This window comes from Notamacropus eugenii, chromosome 5, assembly GCF_028372415.1.
Source record: "Notamacropus eugenii isolate mMacEug1 chromosome 5, mMacEug1.pri_v2, whole genome shotgun sequence".
NCBI lineage: Eukaryota > Metazoa > Chordata > Mammalia > Diprotodontia > Macropodidae > Notamacropus > Notamacropus eugenii.
Genome location: NC_092876.1, coordinates 133,102,560 through 133,121,726, shown reverse-complemented (window position 1 = coordinate 133,121,726; position 19,167 = coordinate 133,102,560). Strand labels below are relative to the sequence as shown.

At 50.9% G+C, this 19,167-nt stretch overlaps 1 protein-coding gene across 10 annotated transcripts in view; it reads right to left on the bottom strand.

The window, feature by feature from the left end:
* Positions 1-19,167, bottom strand: part of ARAP1 (ArfGAP with RhoGAP domain, ankyrin repeat and PH domain 1) — a 104,449-nt gene that overhangs the window by 27,721 nt on the left and 57,561 nt on the right. For 9 of the 10 annotated variants that reach the window (XM_072610949.1, XM_072610951.1, XM_072610947.1 and 6 more), the window contains 16 exons: positions 17,562-17,635; positions 16,510-16,616; positions 16,159-16,314; positions 15,549-15,642; positions 14,773-14,893; positions 14,223-14,425; positions 13,845-13,951; positions 13,012-13,211; positions 11,006-11,091; positions 9,925-10,107; positions 5,968-6,142; positions 3,964-4,098; positions 2,504-2,639; positions 1,580-1,682; positions 830-1,025; positions 196-241 (listed from right to left, as the gene is read on the bottom strand). In XM_072610949.1, coding sequence (XP_072467050.1) covers positions 196-241; positions 830-1,025; positions 1,580-1,682; positions 2,504-2,639; positions 3,964-4,098; positions 5,968-6,142; positions 9,925-10,107; positions 11,006-11,091; positions 13,012-13,211; positions 13,845-13,951; positions 14,223-14,425; positions 14,773-14,893; positions 15,549-15,642; positions 16,159-16,314; positions 16,510-16,616; positions 17,562-17,635 — 2,122 coding nt within the window. Of the gene's footprint in view, positions 1-195; positions 242-829; positions 1,026-1,579; positions 1,683-2,503; positions 2,640-3,963; positions 4,099-5,967; positions 6,143-9,924; positions 10,108-11,005; positions 11,092-13,011; positions 13,212-13,844; positions 13,952-14,222; positions 14,426-14,772; positions 14,894-15,548; positions 15,643-16,158; positions 16,315-16,509; positions 16,617-17,561; positions 17,636-19,167 lie in introns of those variants that run through there. The other variant, XM_072610956.1, reaches the window with a different exon arrangement.

The window sequence follows — 19,167 nt, the reverse complement described above, 5'->3', positions numbered from 1 at the left end:
GCCATGTGCAGTGCTACACTCTGCTTTGGGAAATTTTGTAACTTTGTGGATTATCTGGAACGCTGCTTCCTTCCCCCTCCCTGCTCCAAGGGTCTTCAAGATTAAAGAAATGTCCCATGCCAAGGTGCCCCCAGGGACCAATGGAAGCAGCTGATGTCTTCCCTCCGCCCCACCCCCTGGTGCCCCCATTCTCACCTCCCCCTCTCCACCAGTACAAGGACTTCCTTATCCCCTTCGATTGCTGGGGAAGGAGAGGATAGGTTCAGACATACACACACACACATCTGTGCCCCTCTCCTCTCCCCGCTCCTTAGTGGTCAGTCCCCAGTACAGCATGCACATCCATCACCCCATGTGAGGACTCATGTGTGGTCCTATGCACAGGGAAGAGAAGACACAGCAGGGCCTGGGGAGCCATCAATCTGTCCCACCCAGGACTGGAGGAAAGGGGGGTGGAAGGAGCGGAGCAGTGTGTAGATCTGACCTCCAAGGAGAGGATCTAACTGGATCCAGGGTCAAAGGTCAAAGCTAGAAGGAACCTTAGAGGTCATCCAGGCCACATCCCTCAGTTTAGAAGAGAGTGGACAGAACCCTGAGCAGGGTCATGCCTTGAATTGGTGGGAAAGCTGCGATGGGCACCACAGGCCTCTGAACAGAGAATCAGTAAGACCAAAATCATTGTGGCAACTCAAAGATCATCCAGTCCACCCTCCCCATTCCTTTATTTTACAAATGAGGAAATGGGCCAGGGAGGGGAAAGTGACTTATCCAGAGTCACACAGTAAGTGAGCAACCTTCAGGGGAAGGGGAGCAGAAGGGTCCTGCCTACACAGCTCTTGCAGCTTTCTGAGATGTAGGGCCTCCTCGCTGGGGCTCTCCTTGAATACCACTCGGAGCTCGGAGCCAGCCAATGCAAACCAGCCTTCTTGGGTCCGTTGCAGGCTGAGGCCAGCCTTATATGAGAGGCGGCCCAGGCGCTCAAAGTCCCTGCACAGCAGCTCCTCTGCGTGGGCAGGCACAAAGGCCTATAGGAAGGAAGGAGTGGGAGAATAGTAGGGTTACCTCAGGCAAACTCTTATCTCCAGACCCTGGAAACCTGACTTATTCTAGGCCTTCCTCCAGCATCCCTCATCAGGTGGAGGCCTCAGTGTTAGGAAAAGCCCCTCCACTGTCATCTTCCCTGTTCCTGTGCCCCATTCTCTCCACCAGTTTCCCTGCCAGGTTTTCTCCTGGATGATCAGTCCTAGTTCAGTCTCCCACATTCATAGATGGTGTGGAAAAGAAGAGGATTAATGTAATAGAGGCCTAACAAAAGTCAAGGCTACAGGAAGTCTGGAATGAAAATGAAAGCCAACAGCTGGATCACAGCCCTTCCCCCACTCATCCCCCCTCAATTCATATAGGGCCAAGTCCTGCCTTCTCTAGGAAGCCCTCCCTGACTGCTTCAGCAATAAGGATGTGGCCTCTCTTTTTGCTTCTCTGGTCTTCCCTTAGAGTGTGAAGACTTGTAAACAGATAGATCTAGAAAGGCTCCATCCTGGCCCTGCCACACCTCCCTATACCCACTAAGCACACCCACCTTAGCAATACACTTGACCCATTCTCGGGCCAGGTCTGGGCTTTCTGATGCAAACAGGTACATCCTCTCAGTCTCTGTGTACACTTCAAAGGTACTGTCAAAGCTGGAGAGAGAAAGGGACAAAGGAATGGGAGAGAAGAAAGGCTTAGGGCTGGGCCCCTTGCCTTCACCCACCTCATAGCTTCCCTCTCTGTCTCCCATCCACCTCAAGACCCTCTCCTCACCTTCTCTTCTGTCAATCCCTATCACCCCAGTCTCTGTCTTCTCTCCAAATCTGTCTCTCAAATTTTCTTCTTTGATTCAACCCACCCAGGCTTTCCTCAGCACTAAGGATTCAGTCTGTAAATGGTTCTCTTGTTCTCATGCCTTGGCAGAGAGGGTGGAGCTATGGAGATTTTTTTTTGGGGGGGGCAGGGTTGGGGAAGTGAGGAACAGTGACACCTTGAAGAATGTTCATCATAAGGCAGAGTTTCTAGATCACAGAACACATAAGCTTAAAACACAGAATTTGAGAATCCTAGAAACATGATATACAGGATTCTAGAATATTGTAAAACAGAAGAACATGGACTTCTAGAATCTCAGAATAGGGAATTGGATACACAAAACATAGAATCACAGCTCAGCGAATTTCAGAATCACAGAATTATTGGAGATCAGAATTAAAAAGAGGGGAAAATTTGTCCAAGATCATGAGGAGTTGGGACTACGACCCAGGGCTCCTAATTGCTCTGCCTAGCTAGGGTTCCATGTTTGAGAGGACGAATTGGAAGAGGCCCTGAGATAAAGAGGTGGGAGACCAGTGCAAAGAGTTTTCAAGGGAAAGGACAGAACTTGGCAGAAGCCCTATGCAAGAGAGAAAGTGTAGGAGCTGGGCTGGGCAGGGCAAGGCTGGGCTGGGAAGGCGGCTAGAAGGGGGCTCACCCGTGGGTGTCAGATGGGGGTACAGCCAGGCAAACAATCTCACTAGCTCGGATTTCTCCATTAGGCATGACAGCTCGCTCATTCTCATAGTAACTCAGGACTCCATCACTGAGAACACACCAGCGTCGACTGAACTCTGCTCAAGGCAAAGGGGAGGAGGAGGGAGAGAATTTGAGGTCCCCCAGGGCCCGCCGCTTGTACATCCAGACCCCATTTGAGGTCTCCCGCCTCTTTTCCCACCCCACGCCCCACCCTGGGGAGGCTCCTGTACCCTCCTGTACCCTGGAGAATGTGGGGAGAACTGGTTTCTTTCAAGAAATCGTCCATCACTGACCCTATCGGACTGTATTGGAAGCCCCTAAACTTCAGTTATAATACTCTACAGGGGTGGTCACAGTCAGCTTCCCAGGTTAAGACTGTAGAGACCCCTGAGGGTAGGGATCTGGCCCTCTCTTTTTTCTATATCCACCCACCAACCCACCTGCTCCCAGCCAATGGCAGGGGGAGGGTTCTGCATAGCAGATACCTAGTAAAAGTTGGTTGTTTCACCCATCACCCATCACCTAAGGACGAGTCTGATCAGTAGAAGTTCAGGTTTCCTTCTCCAAAGACTCATGAAGGTTTTATAACAGGGACGAAAGAATAACTCATGATCCTCTTAATATGCTGTGTCTTACAGTTAGCCCTGGGCAAAGTTCATACTGAGTTGAGTTCAGAATGATCAGGCTAGAATTCAGAGCTGCCCACTAACTGATGCTCTTTCCAGTGGCATCACCGACTATATTCCTTCAGGAACCTTCTATCTGACATTCTAGTTAAATTGGATGACCTTGACCCCAAACATTCATTCATTCACTAAAGAAACATTTATTAAGCATCTGATATGTGCCAGGCATTGAAGATGCCAAGAGGGACCTCACAATTCTATTGGGGGAAAAAACCTGCACATAATTATTTATATATAAAACAGAGTCGGTCCAAAGTAAGTTTTTCGTTTGTTTATTTGGTGGAGGGGGGACAAAATTAACAACTAAGAGAATGTGTAGGAGCTGGAACTTCAGCTTAGCTCTCCTACCCCCATACCTTTGCCCAAAACCATCTCCCATGCCTGGTATGCCCTCCCTCCTTCTCTTCACTGACCAAATCCTTCCCTATCCTCCATAACTCAACTCAGACTTCACCTCCTCCAAAAAGCCCTTCTGATCTCTCCTGCCCACAACACTGTGCCCTCTCAGGCCTCACTCAACCTTTCCTGTGCCCCTCTCAATGACCCTTCTTATGTCACACTGTGCATGAGGTTCTCAACTTTACTGGATTGTAAGCTTTGTAAGGGCAGAAGCCATGTATCTCCTCTCACCTACATATTCTCTTATGGGCCTGTCATTCAGGGAATGAAGTATGAGATGCCTAAGCTAGGAAAAAGAGGCAGATGGCTGGGATGAGGGAGGAGTGGCACTCACCTTCTCGGGCACGGCGCTCCTGCAGGTGCTTGGCCACAGAGGCTGTCTTGAAGAGGAAGCCACTGTGGCTCACGGTGGGCTGAATGACAGAGTAATGTTTCTCCACAATGCTGACCGGGTCCAGCCGGGGCATCTCTGGGGAAAGACAAAGAAGGGGACAAAAGAGTTCCTTGGTCAAGGATGGAATTCTGTAAGGAGGGTCAGGGTCTCCCTATCTCCTTCCACCCACCCACCTATCCCAAACACTGACAAAACAACTGTCCAGTCCCAACCCCTCAAATATCAAGCACGCTGACACTGCAATCAGACAACTGGGTTAAAATCTGGGCTCTGCTGCTCATGAGCCAATGAGACCTTGGGCAGACTTCTCTGGGCCTCACTCTCCTCTTACATGAGGAGGGTTGGATGAGATGATCCCCAGAAGTCCTTACAGCCTGGATGTTCCAAGACTGTGAGTCGAAGGAAGGGCTCAGAAGGGGCAAACTGAGACCCTCAGAAGTCCCCCACATCCTCTATGCCCTGAGGGGATCCTCTCCTATGGACCTCACACAGCACCTCTCTGATGCGCTAAGCATGCAACATGCATGTGTGTGTACATATGGAGAGTATATTGTGTGTCTGTGTTTACTGTGTCTATTGAGTGCATGTGTTTTATGTACATGTGTGTTTATGCAGAGTGTACATGTGCATTGTGTAGTTGTATTGTGTATTGTGTATATATGTGAATATGTGTCTGTGAGGCATGCATGTGGGGGGTGGGGCAGGGAGAGAGAGGAGGAGGGGTCTTCTCCTTCATCCAGAATGCATGCTCCACAGAGCTAGCAACTATATCTGAGTCAAACAGCTCATCTCCTCTGGTGCCAAGTGCAGTGTGCAGTCTCAGCAGACACTTCATCAGCTCTGACTGCCTGACTGATGCTCCCTGGCCCTGAGAGACCCCATGCCTCAGCCCGGGTGGGCCAGCCAGCCGGCTAAGCCCACCCTCCTCTGTGGTCCTACCAGCTGGTCGGTCATGCTCCAAGCCTCCCAGCGGAAGGCACACACGATTTAGGCTGCGCCTGCCATGGCTCCTGGGTGTGTGGTGGCTGCTTGTGGCTCCTGGGTGTGTGGTCCTTCCCCTGCCCTAGACAAAGGCTCCAGGAAGTCACTAGTCCAGACATCTACTGACCAAGGTCCCTGACCCTGATGGCCTCACAGTCCTTAATCCCCTTTCACAAGGTCTTGTCAGTCCAAGCTTGGAGAGTTCAACCCCCAAACTGTGGCCCAGGTATAATCTGCTAAGTGACACAGTGGATAGAGAGCTGGACCCTGAGTTAGCAAGACCTGAATTCAAATCCAGCCTCAGACACTTACTAGCTGTGTGACCCTGGGTAAGTCACTTTAACTTCTGTTTACCTCAGTTTCCTCAATCATAAAATGGGGACGGTAACAGTGCTTACCTTACAGGGTTGTTGTGAGGATCAAATGAGATATTTGTAAAGTGCTTAGCATAGGACTTGGCACATAGTAGGTGCCTAACAAATACTTATTCCATCCTGCTAGGCAGACAGTTTCTCTGAGGGCAGGGGTTATATCTCTCCTCTCAGACTTGGAGCTCCCCAAGGTCTCACTCCACTCCTGGGGTCCCTGAGCCTGAGGAATGACCAGGACTCAAACCCCTAAGTTCCCCCCAACCCCTGCAGGACAAGTGAGGGGAGGCCAGGACCGTTGCTGGAGTAAAATCAATGACTCTTGACCAAGAATCCCAGACACCCTGTGACTCACCCTGGGGGGGACACAGCTCATATTTACAAGGGTACTCTAGCTTTTCTGTTCTTGACTCCATATCTCATTCTCACATACACATAACAGCACACAAATACAATCATACACAAACACACTGAGAACAAGAGACACACAAATGCTGACTTCTGCAGAGTCAGACACACTGCAGACTGGCACATATACACATACCATCCCCAACACATACACACGGATGTATGTGGCCAGTCCCTTCCCCCTTACCAGAGGTCTGGTTGTTCCTGAGAAACTCCATCTGCAGCCTCTGCCCAGCCTGCCTGGCCACGGCCAAGGGCGTGGGGGCTGCAGGGTCCCCTGAGAAGCAGTTGATGGCCGCCCCACAGCCCAGCAGGGCCTGTGTCTCTTCGAGGTCGGTGGTGGTGACAGCCACACAAAGGGCCTGGGGGCACGGGGGAAGATGGAGCTGGCTCAGGCCCAGGACAGAGGAGAGATGCTGCTCTTCTGTTTCTCCCCAAACCTCCCCCCTCCCATAGCAACGGTAGCCAGTCCCAGGCACAGGGGGTACCTGACAGCAGAGCTAGGGGGAACAGGAAAGGGGGCCGTGGTGGGGCAGGAGAAGCAGGGGAGGAGGGAGAGATGCAGGGAGAGACAAAAACAGGGAACAATCAGTCAGTCAACAAGCATACATTAAGAGCCATGCCAGGCTTTGTGCTAAGTGCTGAGGGTACCAAAAATGACTGAAAAATGGGGAACCAGAAGGCCAGGGAAAGAAGGGGAGAAAGAGAAAGCTCAAGGTGGGGGAGGGACGGGAAAAGAGCACCCAGGGAAAGAGGGACAGAGCAGGACACACAAAGGGACAGTCCTGGAGATGGAGGGAGGTGGAAGGGGCAAAGGGAGAAAAAGAAAAGGGGAGAGAAGCAAAGGGAAGAAGACAGAGAAGCAGAGAAGAAGACTGAGGAAGAGAGACCAGATAACTACAGAGGGAGAGAGAGTGGAAGGAGACAGGTCTGAAAGGAGAAACGGACGAGCCAGGAGACTGGGACAAAGGGAAGGGGAGAGAGACAGACACACGGATGGGGGAAGAAGGGAAGTCCCAGAGAAAGAGAAGAGGGATAAGACAGAAAGAAAGGAAGGCAAAGGGAGAAAGAGAGGGAGGGAAGAAAAGAAGGAGAGTGACCAGAGAAGGAGGGACAGGAGAGAAAGGAGACAAGAGTAGGGGGAGAGATGGAGGGGAGGGAATCAGGCCAGGTCAGGGTCACAGCTCAGACTCTGGCTTCACCCTGAAGCTGAATACCCCCCAGGGCAGCTGTTTCCTGGGTCTGGGTCCCGATCTGTGGCCGAATCCAGTGTAAGCTCAGCCTCTCTCGAGTTTCTCTGGGGCCTCGGGGAGGGGAGGGAAGGATAGGGCTGAAGAAGGCGGGATGATTCTACAGTAAAGTCCTCCCACATGTGAATTCCTCACCCCCCGCCTGCTGGCCCCTCCAATGGGAGCCGCCTGGCCCTGCCCAGGCTCCCTGAACCCAGCCAATTCCTTCACCCTGGCTAGGCCTGGGTAGGGAGCCAGAGTCTTGGGTCCCAGAGCTCAGAGGTGGTTCAGCCTTGCTTTAGGACTGGTGTGGGGTGGGGCTGCTCAGGAGGCGAAGAGGGAGGTTTTCACCAGGGCTCATCTTGTGCAGAACCCTTGCCTCAGGACACAAGCACACACACAAGCACACACACACACAAGCACACACACACACAAGCACACACACACACACACACACACACACACACACACACACACACACACACACACACACACACACACACACACACAGCCTAGGAAGCGAGCATGTATACCGAGGGAGGGAGAGGACTGAGAACTGAGTGTCCAGCCTCCTATTCTGAGGCAGAGACTGATGGAAAGTTCATCTCAGGTCCCAAATGGCCCAAAGAAGTCTACAAAACCACTCATGCCCTGGACCTATCATGGTGCAGGGCTGGAGCCCCTGAGGCCTTCAGGGAGCCTCGCTACACCTTGGAGGGGTATGGGGCCTAGGGGAACTAGTTCGGAGCAGCCCAGCTGGTTTCCATGAGCCCAGCAGGAAATAGCACTGGGCGTCAGGCCTGCTCCCTTTGGCAGGACAAAGCAGCAAGAAGGGAGGGTGCAAGACAGGAGGGAAAAAGGAGGGGAGCAGCTGGTGGTGTGGAGTATTGGATAGGAAACTTGGGTTAGAACAGAATCATCAGCTCAGAAAACACAAAACACAAAACATCAGAGCTGGGGGAACCCTTAGAACACAGAATTAGAGCTGGAAGGTTCCTTAGAACACAGAATGTCAGAGCTGGAAGGGTCCTTAGAATACAGAGTGTCAGAGCTGGGAAGGCCCTTAGAACCCAGAATGTCAGATTTGAGAGGGACCTTAGAAAACAGAATGTCACAGCTGGGAGAGACCTTAGAACATAGAATGTCAGAGCTGGGAAGGCCTTAGAACACAGTGTCACAGCTTGGAGGGCCCTTAGAACATAGAATGTCAGAGCTGGGAGGGTCCTTAGAACACAGAGTGTCAGAGCTGGGAGGGGCCTTAGAACACAGAATGTCAGGGCTGGGAGGGTCCTTAGAACACAGAGTGTCAGAGCTGGGAGGGCCCTCAGAACACCCAATGTCAAAGCTGGGAGGGCTGTTAGAACACAGAATGTCAGAGCTGGGAGGGCCTTTAGAACACAGAATGTCAGAGCTGGAGGGTCCTTAGAACACAGACTGTCAGAGCTAGGAGGGGCCTTAGAACACAGAATGTCAGAGCTGGGAGGGCCATTAGAACACCCAATGTCAGAGCTAGGAGGGGCCTTAGAATACAGAGTGTCAGAGCTGGGAGGGCCACTAGAACACAAGATGTCAGAGCTAACAGGGCCCTTAGAACACAGAATGTCAGAGCTGGGAGGGTCCTTAGAACACAGAGTGTCAGAGCTGGGAGGCCCTCAGAACACCCAATGTCAAAGCTGGGAGGGCCCTTAGAACACAGAATGTCAGAGCTGGAGGGTCCTTAGAACACCCAATGTCAGAGCTAGGAGGGCCCTTAGAACACAGAATGTCAGAGCTGGGAAGGCCATTAGAACACAAGATGTCAGAGCTAACAGGGCACTTAGAATACAGAATGTCAGAGCTGAGAGGGCCATTAGAACTCAAGATGTAAGAGCTAACTGGGCCCTTAGAACACAGAATGTCAGAGCTGGAACGCCCACATGTAAAATGAAGGGAATAGATTAACTAGTCTCTAAGAGCCCCTTAGATTCAGACATCCAACATATTATGTACTAAGGCCCCTGCTTAGAATCCTGGCTCTGCTACTGGCTAAACGGTGACTTTGGGCCAGTGACTCCTCCTCTCTGTTCTTGTGTCTTCCTCTGTAACTAATACTCATTGATCCAAAGATCTAGGATGTCCTCCAGTACCTTGTGATAGTGGGGAAAATACTAGCCTTGAAGAAATCAGGACACGTGGGGTTCAAATCCCACCTCTGGGGAGGTTCAATAGGAACTGTGTGACCTTCACCTCTTGGGATCTCATGTTTTGTACCATCAGCAGAACAGGGGATGACACTGGAGTGGGGGCACCCAAGGTCCCTCCCAGCTCTTCACCTAGCATGCAAAAATGGGGTGAATAGTGGATCTACTGATACTGACCTTCCAAGCTCGTTAAGAAGTGCAAAGGAGATAACAAAGGCAAAGCACTCTTTAGACCTTAAACTGTGACAGAGGGCATCCCAAAAGTCTTGTGTTATTAAAGCTTAAAACCAAATGAAGACTTCTGGGACACCCCACATCAGTATCTTTTATCATCATCATCTTCACTAGTATTTATTCTAGGAGAAGGAAAGGATGAGACTAGGGAGAAGCATATCAGGGTAGGCAGGGTAGAGAAAGAAGGGGGTGAGGGGTGGAGAACAGGGTACCCCATCCAGACAGACAAAAGGATTCAAGGAAAGGGGGTAGGGGATGTCAGATGATCATGAGGACATCAGTGCTAATAACCTGGAGCATGGTCACTTTCTAAGGTTCCTCTATGCTCTGGGACCTCAAATCCCAAGCCCTAGACCACAAGCGAGGTACCCAGCAGTCTCCAGCACTTCCAACAGTCCAGGGGTGGCATAGCTGGTGGTCGCAGGGATAGCCCCACAGTACAAGGCAGCCAGTTCAGCTGTCTTACAGATGCCACCCCCCAGAGCACACACTCAAGCTGACCTTATCAAGCTCTTCTTGCTTGCCAAAGAAACGGTGATACCGGCGGTACTTGCCCTCACGGTACTTGGCCTCCAGGTGGTGCCGCCGGTCCTCAGGGCTGCTGCTAGGGTGCAGGGCTTCACTAGGGGGAACATTGGCTGCCCAGAACCTCTTTCCAGCCTCATTCCCCAGATGATGAAAGAGCTGAGAATACAGAATTTGGAGTAGGAAAGGTCAGGAACTAGTACTGACAGCAATAGTGCTCCTTCCTGACATTCCATGTCCCTCTCTCCATAAAGAAAAACTGAGGCAAAGAGCCTGGGAAGGGTCTAGCTTAAGTCAGTACTTAAACTTCCTTCTGTCCTAGCCTGGGCCCTGGGCTCAGCTCTTTGGGCAAAAACAGATCAATATTCAAGAAGTAGACAGATGGGAAGACATTTATAAAGCAAACAACCAGATAGACAGGTGTTTAAACAAAAGACAGATATTTAGAGAGGATAGATGGACATCTATTTAGAAAACAGATTTTTAGGAAGGGGACAGACAGATAAATGCATAGACATTTAGGGAGTAAACAGAATGGAGAAAGGAGTATTTAGGGAGTGGACAGACATCAAGAGAATAGAAAGATAGACATTTATCGGGGAGGGAAGGGGAGGGATAGGGGAGCTTCCAGCTGCCAGCTCTGCCCCACCCAACATCTGGAACATTACATTCCTGAGGTTCTCAAAGCTTGGGTAGGGGGTGGGGAGCATCTGTCTGTCTCCTGATGAGGAGGGCGGGCTTTTGGAAACAAGCCCTCTACCCCAACTCCCCAACCCAAGATACACACACCCCACTGATATACACACACCCCAGGCCAAATATTCCTGTCTAGGCCCAGGAGGATCACTTTCAGGGGCTGGGTCAGGGAGGGGGCTTCCTCTGTTGTTGGAGTCTCCAGGCTCAGCTGCCGCTTGGGTTGGATTTTCTTTGATCTTTGGGCAAGGGGAGGCGGGGTTGGAGGGGGGGGGTGTAGAATTGAGGGCAGTCAAGAGTCCATCCCCCTGCTGCAAAAACAGAAAGTTCTGGGAAAAGGAAAGGGAGAATAGGACATCCTCACCTCAATCAGATCCTCTGTCCACACTTTCCGGTCCATCTTCAAGCTCCGAACCTTGGAGACTGAAGGCCCCAGCCATCGATGCTCCCCTGGGGACAGAGGGGTACAGGGATGCCAAGTGTCACAGCTGACCAGGTAGGGAGCCTTACCCTTTCTCACACTTTCCTTCCCCCAAGGAGCCACCTTTCTCACATCCTGCCTAGGGGATGGACGCATACATGGGCAAGAGGTAAACTGGGGGATGGGGGGAATCGGGGCAGAGAAATAGGGGAAGAAAGAAGATGGAGAGGGAAGACGAGAAAGGGAGAAAAGCAGTGTGATCCAATGAAGTGAGCTCTGAACTAGAAGTCAACATACCTGGGTTTGAGTCAAGAAAGGCTATTTTCAACTGGACAGGAGGAAAAACTTCCCAACAATCACACTTAATTCTTTTTTCTCCTGCAGCAGCCCTTCCCTCATCTCCCTACTTCTATGTAGGGCACCATCATTCTTCTGGTCACAACTATGTCCACAAATTTGACCTTCCACTCTTTGCCAAATCTCATAGAATCCAAATTAACCCGTCTCACATCTGTCCTCTTCTCTCCATTCACAAGACCATGACCCTAACTAGGCCAGGGCCTCATCACCCCTCACCCACATTCTTTCTCCCATTTTCCTACTTTTGAATGGATGCGTCACGCCTGATCTATTTCTCCCTCTCATCTCCAGCTTTTGGAATCCCTAACTCCCTTCAAGGCCCAGCCCAAGTGCTGATGCCAAGATTTCCTGAGTGCCCCTATTGTTCATGCCCTGCCCTCCCAAGACTATGTCTTTATCTTGTATGTATTTTACATTTACCTATTTCAGTGGAGACATGTCACTGAGGTCCCCAAGCTTACTTGGGTGCTAGCAGAGTGACTATCACAGAGATCACAGTTTTTGAGCTAGAAGCAACCTTAGAGGTAATGAGTCTAACTCCCTCATTTGGAGAAACTGAAGCACAGAGAGGTTAAGTGATCTGCTCAGGTGGGATCTGAGCCCAGGACTTCCTCACTCTAACCCCAGGGCCCCATCTTCTCTTAGGATCCCTGGATCCTTCAGGGTTCTCTGTTCAAGGGCGCCTCCCACAAGAAGCCATGTGGGGCTTTTCCAGTGAGAAGCACCTGGTCACCGGTAGCTTTACCTCAGTCCCTGCACTGAAATCACTTTACACTTAATTCCTGATATAATCTCTTAGTAGATTGCAAGCATGTTGTGGGCAACGACATGCTTTACCCTGTGACCCCAGTGCCCAGAACAGCCCCTGGCACAAAGGTAATACTTAAGAAATGCTTGATAAATTGAACTGAATAGAATGTTGTAGAGGGAAAATCCTGCTCACATAGGGATTGGACCAAGCAACCATTGAGCTAGGCACTGGGAATGCAAAGACTGGCCTCTGAGCTTTCTTCCAGCCCTAAGACTAGGACTTGGGGAGGGGAGGGGACACTTGTGGTCCATTAAGACCTCCTGGTCTTTTTCACAAGTCCTGCCATCTAGCCACATCTCTTTGCCCAAACTCAGCCTAGCATCTGAGGCTCTAGACCATTTGGCACTTTTATTTCACAGAACTCTCCTTCATAAAGTATATATTCCAACCCAACTGAAGGGTACGTCCTCTCCCACACTCAGTGTCATGCATTCTCTTGGCATTTCCTCTTTCTTCTAACTCACTGAATCATATAAGAATCCCTGCTGTCATTCCCAGAATGATGGGCACTTACAAAACCCTCACAACCTTCAGTGACAGACATTGTGCTATCAATTTTCCCATTTAATGATAAAGAGACTGAGGTCCAGAACAGGGTCGCAAATTGCCCAAGGTCACACTGCTGGTAAGCATCAGACTCCCAGGTCTCTTGACTACAGAAGTCCAGAGCTCTGAACCCTGAATTCTTCCACCTTCTCAAGGCTGCCCTTCTCCAGGAAGCTGCCCCAAGAGCACACCAGCTTCCATGTTTATAGTGGGATGGCTAAGAGTCATGTACCTGCACATCTCTTGCAAATCACAAGGCAGAGGTTGATGGAGGCCCAGTCTGGATGGGGGGCCCCACAGTCTGCACAGAGTTGGTTAGGGGCATCAGCCCAGATCTTCTCAGCTACATCCATGGTAGACAGGGCCTCTGCAATGGCGCCCTGCATGGCCTCCAGCCACTCTGCCTTCTCCGACTCTGACTCAGCTGAGAAACTAGGGGGATATGAGTGATGAGCAAGGCTTGAGGGAGATAATGGGGGACAAAGGGGGATGGTGCCAATAGGATGGCCCATGGTGAGGAAAGGTAATCAGCCCAAGGGTTGTAGAAGACAGAGGCAAAGGGGAGAAAGTCGTCTGGTATGCAAAGAGCTTGCAGCTGGAAGAGGCGACAAAGGACGGAGAAAGTAAGACACCTTATTCAACATCAAAATAGACAGAGATGGAATAGCTGAATGGTCTGATGACAATGGCATTGGAAGAGTTGGTTTTTCGAGGTAGGAGAGGAGCTAGGTAACCAATCATGGATACAGCAGGTGAGACGGTTAGGGTGTCCAAAATGGGGATAAAACTGAAGGAGACAAATGACTTGAGAAAGGAGGATGTGGAGGGTAGGGTTGTCTGAAGTCTAAGGGACTGGATTGGGGTAGAGGAGTCACCTGAGGACTGAGGTGGTAAGAGGGACTGGAATGGAAGAGGTGAGAGGAGCCCAAGACTGGGTGAGAAAAGAAGCCTAAAAATGGGGGTGGTTAGTTATCTGAAGGGGGTGAGATAGCTGCAATAAGAAGGACAGGGATGAGAAAAGCAGGTGGCTTGGGCACAGAAGAACTGGGAGTCAGAGAAGCTCACCTGAAGATCCGATAAGGAGTGGTGAGATCAAAGCTTCTCCGATCAGAGTCTTTTACATTGCCCACGCTCATATCAATGAAAGTGATGCCTATACCCATCTGGTATTCCTGGAAAAAAAGATGAGGCTAGAATTGGAGTTTCAAGACAACATATGGAGGTAAGGGGGTGGGGGGGTTGGGATGGGAAAAGGAGGGGATAGGGATGAGAGTGAAGGGGGGAATGATGGTATTGGAGAAGATGAGGATGCTGGGGGGATGGGAGGAGGGGATAAAGGTATAGGAGGGGATGTGGGTGAAGTGGGGATTCTGGCCCCCATTCCTTTACTCCTCTGGCTCCCCTGGGCTCTTCTCATGCCCATCTCCAAGTTCTCGTGCCCACCTCCAAGTTCTTATACAGTAGCACTTTGTCACCAGCCACCACCACATAGAGCTTGCTCTTCACCCCTCGAAGCTCTAGGCTGCCAGCTTGGTCAGGGATCCAAGAGCAGTGAGGCTCCAGGGGGCTAGCCTTTGAGAGCCGGGTCCGGTCCCGTTGCTCCTCCACTGCCTGCTGAAGGGCCTGCATCCAGTCCTTCCGCTCAGCTATATGGGGCAAAGCAAGGGGAAGATCCAGTTCTGAGATCCCATCCTCTCCTTTTCCCTCAGCTCTTTCCTCTCCTAATCAATGATCACTTCTTGCCAAGAACCCCTACTGAGTTAACCCCCAGTTCTAATCAGGTCTTCATTCTCCAACCCCTAAATTCCCCATGCTCCTTCAGCTCAGCTTCAATGCCCATGTTGTGAATGCGGGGGTCTGTCCCCTTTAGCCTAGGGTAGGATGACAGGGAGACAGTGCTAGGAACAGGGCTCTGTCTTCTTCTTCACTTGGAGAGAATGCTTTTCCTGACTCTCAATGCCCCTTCCTCAGCCCTCTTCTATCCCCCCCTCACCATCGCTCTCAGCCCGGAAGACAAAGGTCCGGTTGTGTGTGATGACTTCAAACTTCTGGTCGCTGATGCCAGAAACTCGAGAGATGGAGGAGACAGGGATGAAACGCTTGGAATAAGCATCCTAGAGCATGAGAAGGGAGGGAGAAGGAAGAGGATGACAGCTACTCAAAGGGTGAGTTACTCAAAGAGCTAGCTCCCCAAGGCCCAACCCTCCAGAGCTCCCTCAAAATGGCTTCTCTTTCCTTATCCTTTCCTTCTCTGTAGGGTTAATGAAGGAATTGGGCTCTGGTACAAGACAGGTTCAATCTGGAGGGTAGGTTAGGCCTTATTCCAGGGTCAAGATCAGGTTTCTGATCTTGAAGAGAATGAGACAGGGTTGCACCTACTATGTGCTGGACACTAGACTAAGTGCTTTTTACAAATATTATCTCATTTGATCCTTACAACAGACGGGAGGTAGGGTAGGATTGGGTAGTATTATCCCTATTTCATAGTTGAGGAAACTAAGGCAGACAGAAGTGAAGTGACTTGCCCAGGGTCACACAGCTAGGAAATGTTTGAGGCTGGATCTACGCTCAGAATATCCTGCCTCCAGTCCAGCACACTATCTACTGAGCCATCAGCTTAGGATCAATGTTCTTTTAGAGGCCAAGATAAGGACTCAGTCTGGGGATAGAATTGGATCTCAGTCTAGTGTTTGGGTCAAGACTCAGTGTGGGATCAAGGTTGTCAGGGGCCAGGGTCAGGGCTCAGTTCAGAATCTCCTGGAGTCTCACCTTGTCACTGTCAAAGTACCGTAGGTAATCAGAGTCCAGCCTGACCCATCGCTTCTGATAGATGTAAGATCTAGCACTGTAGGATATGTGGGGCCTTAGGAAAAGATAGTTATAGGCAGTCAGGCTTCCAGGGTCCACCATTCCATGGTCAGGGACCCACAAACAGGTTTCATGGGATAGAGACTGAGACTGGACTGAGAGGACTTAGGAGGCCTGATTGTCATCCACCTGGAGAGGTAGGTGGCCTTGAACTGAAGAAGAGATCCCAAGGTTGCGAGGGGCAAGGGAAATGACAAGAGACAGGATGAGACAGCACCTCTAGAATCTAAGGTCCATGGAAGGACAGGACAGTGGAGATTGCAGGGAATGGGGGACAGATCTTCCTGGAGACAAGGGACTAGGCCAGATGACCTCAAAATCCTTCCCTGCTATATGCCCCAAAGCGCATGAGAGATCCCTAAGTACCATCCACAGGAAATTTCTCAGCCCTACTAATGGAAGATCTTAAAGCCAGAACTAATTGATAGAGCTACATTTTCCAAACACTATGAAGAAGGAGATTATGGGTGGGGCATGGGGAAGCAGGAGAGACTATAGGGTCATCACTCACCCCTGAGGTGGGTTCTTGTCCAGCCAGCCAACTTTGATGACAGGTGTGGAGGAAGCTGAGGTCCAGGGCGGCCCCTCCATAGAATTCAGGGGGAGCTCTGGGGTTGAGGTGTTGCTGAGATTTGGGGATCTCAGACCAACATCATCCCATATGCCGCTGAGGAAAGCATAGGGACAGGGTAGGTAAGGAGCAATTGAAAGAGGAGACTCCAGGGAAGGGGGGGAGGGAAGGGGAGGTGGGCATTTGGAGACCCTGATGAACACTAGAGGGACACTGGAGAAGGCAGCCAGGGGGAGGTCATTCCCCTGGGGGAATAGAAAGAACCAGGGGAAGGGGGATCTTGGCTCCTACTTGGGGACGTCCTCATAGTAGTGGGAATCCTCCGAAAGCTCGTCACCTTCACTTAGCAGACTGCCCACGCTCACAGTCCTCGGGACATCTTGCAGGGATGGCTCCTCCTGCCCCCCACCAGAGACCCTTGATCAGGCTCTTCCCCTCTCAGGCTTTCTCCACCCCTCTACCTAGCCCCCTGGCTCCTCCCTTCCTGGCCCCCAACCCCAAAAGAGACAAGGCCAGTTTCACACTTTCTTTACATTACCTTGCCCGTCACCACCTACCCACCCACACGACACAGATACAAACTGGCACACCCACCAAGTCCAGTCTCACTGGCCCTCCTCCCCAATCCTACTGGCGGCTGAGCTTAGGTAGGAATTGGGAAGCCCTGGTTAATCCTCCCTGCTAATCAACAGCGTCCCCTGCCCTCCCCCATCTACACCCAAGGGATCCAAGAAGAGGAAAGCCCTGTCATGCTCAGACTGTGAAGTGGCCTTGGGCTGATCAGGACAGGCTCCTTCAGGCTTCCCAGCCTTTGTCCCAAATAATGAGGGGGTGGGTGAAGAAGTCCAAGGCATCGTCTAATTTAGTTTTTGATCAGCACCCTCCAGCTTCCACATCTCCCACATTTACTGTGCTCCATGATCCCCTTCCCCCAACCAGACTGTGAGTTCCAAGATGGCAGGGACTGCATCTTACATCTGAATTTTGGATCTTCCCCAGATCCTGGCAGAAGGCTCTACATATGGCAAGTGAATCTTAGATGTTTGCTGTATACTGTCCTGTGATACCTGCCCTGTGGACCCAGTGGCCCCTCTTCTATACCACCCTCCATTCTCTGCCACCTAACATCATGCTGGAGACACTCAACCCTCCCACCTTTTTCCCAGGGTTCCCATCCTGTGGGTTGAACAAATAGATAAGGTGTGGAGATGGATAGACAAGCAAACACGTGGCCCCATACAGACACTAAAGACAGACAGACAGCCTCATGAGAACACAGACAGTCAGCATTCATGATGACAGATGCCCGCTGAGCCCACCCAAGCCTACCCCACCATCCCCACCTTGTTGACCATCACTGGGACGGGGCTTGAGGGTGGTGACCCTTCTTTAGGAGGCTCGTCATAGTCCGAATCATCTGTGAAAGAGGCCCAAAAGTTAAGCCTGGAGGGCAGGGGGACCTAGCACATAGCAACAGGCTCCCTCCCTCCAGGTCTGGCTGCATTAGCTCCCTCACTCAAGGAACAAATGCCACAGCAAGTTCAAGAAACTTCTAAATGGTCTAGCAAATTCAGGGCTGAGCTAAGCACTGTCTTGGGGAGTAGCAGGGAAAGGCGCAGAATTACTGTGGCCAGAAAGAGCAGCTACACACTAAGGAAAGGGTCACAGGACCTGGATTTAAATTCAGACTCTGCTACTTCCTAGCTCTGACTTTAAGAGAAGTCACTTGTCTTTGGGCCTAGGTTTCCTCCTCTGTAAAATGAGGGAGCTGGACGAGGTGCTATCGAAAATCCTCTCCCCACTCTAGATCCTTGATGCTAGGAAATGTCTCCATTGCCCTAAGCTGTCCTCATTCTGCCCTTTTAGCATGAAGGTGGAGTGGAGCAGGAAATGCTATTTATAACAGGCAGTGTGAGAGAGAGAGGGGGTGTTCAGCCCACTCCTGGCGTCGCCACAGCCAGCAACATCCTGTTGGGAGTGAGGGAGGGAAGGAGGGAGAAGGCCATGAGCTCAAGGAGAGAAGGATACCCCATTACAGTAGAATAGTCAGTCAGGGCCACTGGAATGAGGACACCATGGGTGGGGCCAAGGACTAATGGTCATCTGGTGACTACTGGTGGAAGAACTGATGAGAACATTTACAAGGACAAGAGCTTGTCCAGACATGAAACAGGATAGAGGGAGCGAGAACTCAGGCCAGATGAGGTATGGATAAAAGAAATCGAGGGGTTTTTAGTCTGGAGAGGAGACTTGAAATGGAACCATGGAGCCATTTGAAGGACTATTCCATAGAAAGAGACACAGGCAAGCTCTATTTGTCCCTAGAGGATACTCAGAACAATGTGGGGAAATCACAGGGAGGGAAATTTGGCTAAATAGAAGGAAAACTCCTTAATATCAGCTTGTCCTACAATGGAATGGGCTGGCCTAGGACAGTATATGATCCCTGTCACTGAAAAGACTTGGAGGGTGGGGGTGGGGTGGGAGAGTTTACAGGGGGATGGGTTTCTGCTCCCAGGTCTGACAGGTGATCTGGAACAGAGGAACCCCTTTTAACTGGACAGTTGAAGAAGATACAATGGGAGGAAGCATCTTTCAGCTAGAACTCGGGAAATAATGGCCCAGACCTAGCCAGGCCATGGCAGAAGGCAGGCTGTGGACCCAATGGAAACCAGGTAGGGCAACTAACGGAAAATAAGCTTTTGGCTAGTGAAACCAAACAGGGAGCCATATGGAAACCAGGCAGTGAGCCAAAAAGAAATCTGACTGCAGGTCTAGAGTTGCAACATTCATGTAAATTTCAAAGCTAAGGGAGAGGCAATGTTGAGCTTTGGTACCAACTTTCTATCCTTGGTGTCTTCTCAAAGTTCAAGAAGAACTATTAGCCCCACGCTAAGTTTGCCCCCCACAAACCCACAAGAAAACTGCAAAGGAGCAATTTGGGGACAA